The 8,658-nt window shown below is 46.2% G+C and overlaps 1 protein-coding gene across 1 annotated transcript; it reads right to left on the bottom strand.

The window, feature by feature from the left end:
- Window positions 1-3,161: 3,161 nt before the first annotated feature.
- On the bottom strand, window positions 3,162-4,163 carry LOC128412310 (olfactory receptor 52K1-like). The gene has a single exon (XM_053385215.1). It carries the CDS (start codon window positions 4,161-4,163, stop codon window positions 3,162-3,164), a length of 1,002 nt encoding a protein of 333 aa, XP_053241190.1.
- Between the last annotated feature and the right edge of the window lie 4,495 nt (window positions 4,164-8,658).

Genomic DNA, 8,658 nt, shown 5'->3' with positions numbered 1-8,658 from the left:
GTTGGTGTCCGGCATTTCTTGGGGCTAAAGAGCCTGGAAATTCATGTCTTTGTTCGAAATAGCCAAAGTCATTGGCTTGGCATCTTTGTGTCAACTGCTCTTGCATGCTTTTCTGGGATTATGTACAACGGTACAAATCACTTTCCTGAGTAAAATTCCTAAATGAACTGCTAGTTTTAGGATTCCACTGCAGGCAGGGAAGGGAGAGTTTGGTTGAATACGACAAGTTGAACATTATTATTATTTATTCAATGTATATCCCATCCTTCCTCCCAAAGGAGCCGGGGTTGAGGCAAAAACACCCACAATAATAATTTTTTTAACAGCATTCTAAAAACAGTTAAATCATTCTACAAAAAAGGTAGGGTTTCAAACATTGCCAGGACGGTGTCCTTCAGCTCTGAAGTGCCAGGGTAAACGGTTATTTTCAGATTCCTCCTGAAAGTTAGAGTCGTAGAATTGTGGGGTCTAACCCCCTGTAATTCAGGAGTCACAGTTAATAATGTTGGGAGACAGGCATATTTCGCGTGCGCGAGAGCATTCCACAAATGGGGAACCACAACTGAAAAGGGCTTACAAGCTTGGTGGCGGTGGCACCAAGACTCACCTGCCAGATGGTTGATATTGGGAAGGTGCTATTTTAGGTTCTTGGGTCCCAAGCCATTTTGGGCGTTACATGCTAGGACTAACCTTGAACTGGGCCCAGTAGCTCACTGGCAGCGTTTTCAGGACTCGTGGCGCATGGGGTCGCCCCACTTAATCAGCCTGGTAGCCTCCTGCGCTACCTGCAGCCTCTGGACCTTCAAGGGCAGCCCCACATGGAGTGGATCACAGTAGTCCAAGTGGGAGGTCATTGGAGTGTGGGCCACGGAGACCAGGCTATCCTGTTCCAGGAACAACCATAGCCGGTAAGCCAGTCTAAGCAACTCCTAGCCACAGAAGCCACTTGGGTTGGCAAATTGGAATTTCAGGCTACACTGTCAAAAGCCACTGGGACCAAGGAGAAACTGATCGAGGTCTTAAGTCTGGATAACGGATGGTCCCAAAACCAGGCCTGGATCCCACTGGGATGGATATAGGAAGGGTTCCCAAATTTTGGGGAGCCACTCCCCATTTGGTTTCATAAACTCCTCTCCAGTGCCCCATACCTTAATATAAGAAAGCATTATCCTATAAGGAAAGCAATAGCTGGTCACTTAAGTGTTCTCGTCACTATCCCAAAAGAATGAGCCCAACTGCAAGAGCGACAGTCAAATGATGGTGCCCTCCAGGCTAATTGGGGGGGGGGGCTTTCTTCTAGACTCCTCACCTGCTACCTAGAACAGGAGCCAGAGAGCTGGGTGTGAGCTGAGCTGGGAGCTGCAGACACAGAAACCTGCTTGCCCTGTGCTGGATCCAAAGCTGCGATGAGCAGAGAAGCAAGACCTCTTGGGGTGATGATGCCGTGAGCCTCTCAGTCTTATGCTCAGGTTGTACATATGGGGAAATAAAACCATATATCCTAAAGACACCACAATCTCCGCTGACAATTCCAAGGAAACCAAACCTGGGGAAGATTCACCGCTCAAAGATTGGAGTGGCAGATAACAATATCTGTATGCCCTCCATGCTGTTTAATGCCTGTGCTACTTATTTAAAAGGAAAGGTCCCTGCTCCAAGGTGAGTCACCTGGTCACAAAGCAGCTCCCATGTTGCCACTATTATTATTATTTGTTTTGTTTTGTTTATTTGTACTCCACTCATCTGACTAGGTTGCCCCATCCACTCTGAGCAGCTTCCAGCACATATAAAAGCATAGTAAAACATCAAACATTTTAAAATTCCCTATACAGGGCTGTCTTCAGATATCTTCTAAAAGGTGTAGCTATTTATCTCCTTGACATCTGATGGGAGCCCATTCTACAAGGGGGGTGCCACTACCAAGAAGGCCCCCTGCCTGGTTCCCTGTAACTCCAGAGAATGGGAACATGAATGGGGTGTTAAGAGGGGGGTAGTAGTACCTGTGGCGGGGGACATCGTCATCATCAATTGAATTTTATTCTGCCTTTCATCAGTAGATCTCAGGGTGGTTCACAACAAAAATACAAGATGAAAACGAACAAGAACAAAAAAACCAGTAACCCCCTCCCACAAATACATTTAAATGGTTATAGGATGTTAGCCAGAGGCCTGGTTGAAGAGGGACATTTTTGCCTGGTTCCTGTAGGTACACAATGCAGGTGCCAGGTGAGTCTCCTGAGGGAGAGCATTTCACAGATGGGGAACCACTGCAGAAGAGTCCAGTTCTCGTGTTGCCACCCTCCGGACCTTACCTGGAGGAGGCACACCTACCTTGCGTAAAACATGATTCGGAAGAGCAGTTTGCATGACCCACTAAGGTAAGGTGACCAGATTCTTTTCAGTGCATTCGGGGACACTTTTCAACTTCCTACTAAATAGATGGATTTTGTCAGGGGACTGATTTATGGAAACGAGGACGTCTGGTAACCTTACACTAAGGAAGGCAAACACACAATAACATTCAAAACGGTAACAATTGCACATTTATTCACAATCCAGTTACAACTAATTAATTCAACAAAACTGATGAACTTGAAGAAGAAGAAGAAGAAGAAGAAGAAGAGGAGTTTGGATTTGATGTACCCGCCTTTCACTCCCTTTAAGGAGTCTCAAAGCGGCTAACATTCTCCTTTCCCTTCCTCCCCCACAACAAACACTCTGTGAGGTGAGTGGGGCTGAGAGACTTCAGAGAAGTGTGACTGGCCCAAGGTCACCCAGCAGCTGCATGTGGAGGAGCGGAGACGCGAACCCCGTTCACCAGATTACGAGACTACCGCTCTTAACCACTACACCACGCTGGCTCTCTCTGATGCAGAGATGGCAGCTTTTCAAAATCTGATTGTCATTTACACCTCTGCTGCAACGTTCCCCTTTTTTTAAGGGAAATTCCCTTATTCCGAATAGGATTCCTCGCAAGAAAAAGGGAAAGTTGACAGCTATGCCTGTGTGCTGCACCTTTGCCTCTTAGTTCCCCCCGGGTAATCTCACCTTCCCACAAGGGGTGGCTTCTACCACTTTGAGAAACGCTGATTTGGGAGCTTGAGAGAGATGCCAGGATTAGGAATGCAAACGGAATACTTAAATGCATCACCTGGACCATTTCAGGTGCCTAATTTCCGGGGACCAAACAGAGTCCACCTCCACCTCCTGAAAAGCCTCTGGATGCTTTCCCGAATCTCCTTGGTCCTCACTCCGTATATGACAGGGTTGATGGCCCCGGGGAACAGCAGGTACATGACGCTGAGCAGGTTGTGGACGTCTTGGGAGGCCGACTTGGCCAGGCGGAAGACGATGGAGGAGGAGAGGCAGGAGGAGTAGCCGATGAAGAGGACGATGAGGTGTGTGCTACAGGTGTGGAAGGCCTTGTGGCGGAAGCTCCCAGAGGCCATTTTCAGGGCCGTGAGGATGATCTTGCTGTAGGACAGGGCGAGGAAGACCAGGTCAAAGACGATGGTGAAGGACCTCACGGCCATGCCCACCACCCGGTTCCTGGAGGTGTCCCCGCAAGACAGCTTCATCAGGGCCATGTGCTCGCAGGCAAAGTGCTCGATGACGTTGGAGCGGCAGAAGCGCACCTGGGAGGCCAGGATCACCACTGGGCTGACGATGGACACGCTCCGCACCAGAGCGGCAGCCGCCAGGAGCCCCAGGAGCTTGCCGGTCAAGATGTCGGCGTAGTGGAGAGGGTGGCAGATGGCCACGTACCTGTCCAAAGCCATCATGAGGAGGATGCCTGTGTCTAGCATGATGGCCAGGTAGAGGAAGAACATCTGGACCAGGCAGCCGGTCAGAGAGATGCTGCTGATCCCGAACAGGAAGCTCAGCAACATCTGGGGGAGGACTGTGGTGCTCCCAAAAACATTGACCGCCAAGAGCAGCGCAATAAGGAGGTACATTGGCGAGTGGAGGCAGCTCTCCGCCTTCACGGTGTAGATCAGCAGAGAGTTGGCTAAGATGATCATCAGGTAGATGCAGAAGAAGGGGATGGCAAGGAGGTACCTGGACTTCTGGAAGCCAGGGAAGGCGAGGAGGAGGAATTCCCTGTAGGAGGTGTTGGCTGAGGTGTTCTGGACCAGTTCAGAAGGGCCTCCAAATTCGGACATGGCTTTGGACCTGAAATGGGGGGAAATGAGGAAAGGACTTACTTTGTTGTCAACTATTTGTGGCTGCTGTGTGATTTGTTCATAGCCTACAATGGCTACCAGTCCAGTAGACCTGAAGGAGCGTCTCCACCCCCATCGTTCTGCCCGGACACTGAGGTCCAGCTCCGAGGGCCTTCTGGCGGTTCCCTCACTGTGAGAAGCGAAGTTACAGGGAACCAGGCAGAGGGCCTTCTCGGTAGTGGCTCCCGCCCTGTGGAACGCCCTCCCACCAGATGTCAAAGACAACTACCAGACTTTTAGAAGACATCTGAAGGCAGCCCTGTTTAGGGAAGCTTTTAATGTTTAATAGGTTATTGTATTTTAATAGTGTTGGAAGCCTCCCAGAGTGGCTGGGGAAACCGAGCCAGATGGGCGAGGTATAAATAAATTATTATTATTATTATTATTATTATTATTATTATTATTATTATTACCAGCCACGTTGGCTCTGCTGGCCACGGCGAGAACAGCATTCTGGGCTAGATTTGCAAGGGCTCTTGTTACGTTTTATCTTCTTATGTACACAGCAACTTGTTTGTACCTCAAAAAGGCAGTTTTTCCTCAGTCTGGAATCGTTCCCACTTGCCCTCAACCTAGAATCATTGACTTGGAGAGTGGGATGGGACCATAGCTGTCAACGTTTCCCTTTTTTAAAGGGAAATCCCCTTATTCCGAATAGGATTCCTCGCAAGAAAAGGGAAAAGTTGACAGCTATGGACAGGACCAAGAGGGTCATCTGTTCCAAGCCCTACAATGCAGGAATCTTTTGCCCAACGTGGGGCTCAAACCCACAACCTTGAAGAGTCTCATTCTCTACTGGCTACTTTCCGCTTGATTCTGGAAACTGCCATCCACCAAAAGGAGTGTGGTTGCTTGATACACGTTTGAATGCCCTCCCTATGATCCACGCTTTTTGCTCTCTGCACATGCCCCAGGTGAACGAAGAAGGAAGTGGTGTTTGCAGTCCTGGTGCCTGCCCAGGTGTGGACCCAGGGCCCCTCTTTGCTGGGACCACCTATATCTGCTTTCAAATGGACACACTGCGTGGAAATGCAGAATCAGCCGGCAATGAGCTTTTATTTTTGGAATTAATCTGGTTCCTCAAGAAGCACTTTTCAGGAGCGAAAGGTGTGCAGCTGATCTCCACGGACTGCATAGAAGAAACAAGTCCTCAGTTTCCATATAAATGCAATCAATCAATCAATCAAACAAACAAACAAACAAACGACTTTCTTCAGAACCAGTTAACAGGATTGCAAAAAGAACAGAAAGATCAAGAAGGCTGACGTGTCTTTCAATTTGTTCTTAGCCCATCACTTATTCCAATTAACTTTTGAATGCTTTACCTAGCTAGTTCAAACTTGTTTTATCGATGTCATTTATTTATTTCATAAAATGTATTCGACCCTTCATTGTAAAAAAAATTGAAAAAGCAGTTTACCAAAAAAAAAAACCATAAAGAAAAATGTACAACACATAGTTTTAAAAATACAACTAAAATACTAATATACTAATGCTGAAATACTAATGCAATCAAGCCGCTATGTTTTGCTCACCATCTGATGGAAGGACCTTTCTAATGTCCAGTTTCAGATAATCCACGCCATTAAATATGACCAGAGCGAATCGTCGGCAGAGGTCTGGCACCAGCGCCTCTCTTGGGCGCTGCTCATAATTGCTGCTAATGGGTCTCCTAAAATTAGCAGGTTGGGTCTCCAAGGGGCAAGCGTGCAAGTCCTCTGGCCTGCCCTCCTTCTGCTTGTACTGTGGTCTCCTGGTTATTAAATATACCAAGAAATAAGCACACCAAGAACTCTGGCCAATATAAATTTCAATAGTGGGAGTGGTCTCTACTCGCAAATCAATAGTCAATTGTAACAAAAACTAATCCGTTCAAAAGTACGCATTCTGACAAGGATTACAAACTCAAATGGAGATTACAAACTCAAGCTCATAAGGATATTTATAACACAATAATTCGTTATAGAATTAGAGATAAGAGTTTATGAGTTTACATCTAGAAAACTCAATAAGGAAGCCGTGGGGCACGTTCGGCTTCCGAAAAGCATCCGAAAATCGAAGCAGTTACTTCTGGGTTTTTGGCATTCGAAAGCTGAAATGTTCGACTTCCGAGATGTTTGAAAACTGAGCTTCCACTGTAAGCTTTGCACAAGCAAATCAGGATGGAGACTCAATAAACCTGTTGTCTTTGGTTTTTTAATAAGTATTTTTATTTTGCAATACAAAAATACATACTTATAAAAAAGAAAAAGATAGAAAAAGAAAAGAAAAGGCAATATCAAAGGAAAATACAAAAATCTACACTAAACAAATATTAAACAATGTGTATATACCATATTTCAATTCTTCTATTCTTCCACTTGACTTCCTTCATCCTTAGCGTGGTTCTACTTTCATCTGTTTCCTTCTCATTTCATTTCCACCCCTTTTTCTTTCTGTTTTTAGTTTTTACCCCATAATTCATTTTGCAAAAGTTAATCAAAACAAGTCCAGCTATTAATTTGAGGGCACTGCTTTTTAAGGTAATCTCTATATTTTCCCCATTCTTTCTGAAATTTTGTTTGGTTTGACCCCTAATCACACCTGTCATTCTAGCCAGTTCTATATAGTCAAATAATTTATCTTGCCATTCTTTTCTTGTTGGTATAATTCCCCCCCCCCATTTTTTGGCAATTAATGTTCTCGCTGCCACTGTGGCGTAAAGAAATATTTTCTTATTTCCCCTCGTTATGTCCATATACAGTACAGTGGTACCTCTGGATGCGAACGGGATCCGTTCCGGAGCCCCGTTTGCATCCAGAAGCGAACGCTGCCCGTGTCTGCGCGTGCACGGGTCATGATCCGCTGCTTCTGCACATGCGCGTGATGTCATTTTGAGCGTCTGTGCATGCGCGAGTGGTGAACGCCATCCGTTACTTCGGGGTCGCCGCAGCACACGACCCGAAAATATTTATCCCGAAGCTACTTCAACCCAAGGTATGACTGTATTCCTAATTTGATTCCCTCCCTCTCTTTCTTTTTTTCTTTCCTTCTCCTCCTGCGTTGAGGCTACATTTTATTTTAATGTTGTAATATTTTAATGTTGTATTTTAATTTTGTTTTTAAGTTGTAATCATTCAACTTGTTTTTATTATTGCTTGTAAACCGCTCTGAGCCCGGCCTTGGCTGGGGAGGGCGGGGTATAAATAAAAAATTATTATTATTATTATTATTATTATTATTATTATTAATAATAATAAAGCTTGTTTTCTTACCAACATTTTGTTTAAACATTTTCTTTAGCTCTTCATATAAACCTTTTGTATTTGGTCAGGATTATTTCTGGAGAGCTTCTCCCAGAGAAGACAGGAAACAGTCAGCCAAACTAATAATTAAGGCCGTCTTTTGCAGATGCAGTGCCCAGGTGCAAATATCTGCCCAGCGCCCCCAAATTACCACGGATAGTGTTGGGGTGGCTGTAGCTGCGCACTGCCATGCGCCCCTCCCAAGCCTCCTCGGGAGGAGAGCGCATGTCCCACGGAGGACCGTACGGTCTTCAAACAAAAACACCTTGGAGGTCCTGGGGCACCGAGAGGTTAGGCTGGCCTCAACCAGAGCCAGGGCTTTTTCGGCCGTGGCCCCGGCTTGGTGGAACACTCTGTCACAAGAGACTAGGGCCCTGCGGGACTTGACATCTTTCCACAGGGCCTGCAAGACAGAGCTGTTCCACCAGGAACAGCTTTGGCCAAGGCACAGCCTGACCCCCTCCTTTGGTACATAACTGTCAACCTTCCCTTTTCTTGCGGGAAATTCCCTTATTGCAGCACCGTTTCCCGCTGCTATCCTGGATTGTTAGATATCCCGTAGACTTTCCCCGGGACAGGTGAGGCTGCTGATCCCTTATTTTCGAGGCTACTGATCCCTTATTTTCGAGGCTACTGATCCCTTATTTTCAAATCCCTTTATTTTCAAATCTGAAAGTTGACAGCTATGCTTTGGTAATCCTCATAGAACTCTAGCTTAATGGTTGCCATTAATTTGATTCTGAATTGATTTTAGAATGAATTGATTTTAGAATGTATTTCAATTAATTGATTGTGATTTTATGTAAACTGTGTTACTTTTACTGTTGCTAGCCGCTCTGAGCCCGGCTTTGGCTGGGGAGGGCAGGATATAAATAAAATTATTATTATTATTATTATTATTATTATTATTATTATTATTCCCTTCCAAGCCTCCTTGGGAGTAGAGCTATCCCCGCAGAGGCTTGGGAGGGAAGCTGCATGCCTGCCAGCCATATGGTTGGCGGGGCGTAGCTGGCGTGCGTGCAGGGAAAGGGGAGGCTGCCGGCAAAGCTGCACAGCTCCCCCACTCACTGGGCGCCCCTGAGAGACTGGCGCCCTGGCGCGACGCACCACTAAGCCCTATGGGAAAGACGGCTCTGCTAATAATGCAC

This window comes from Podarcis raffonei, chromosome 4, assembly GCF_027172205.1.
Source record: "Podarcis raffonei isolate rPodRaf1 chromosome 4, rPodRaf1.pri, whole genome shotgun sequence".
In the NCBI taxonomy this organism is placed as follows: Eukaryota; Metazoa; Chordata; class Lepidosauria; order Squamata; family Lacertidae; genus Podarcis; species Podarcis raffonei.
Note: the sequence above shows the minus strand (reverse complement) of the source record. Positions and strands in the feature narration are given on the sequence as shown.

Bases quoted from the DNA above. Each gene is read 5' to 3' on its own strand.
- LOC128412310 (XM_053385215.1), bottom strand. From the start codon at position 4,163: ATGTCCGAATTTGGAGGCCCTTCTGAACTGGTCCAGAACACCTCAGCC.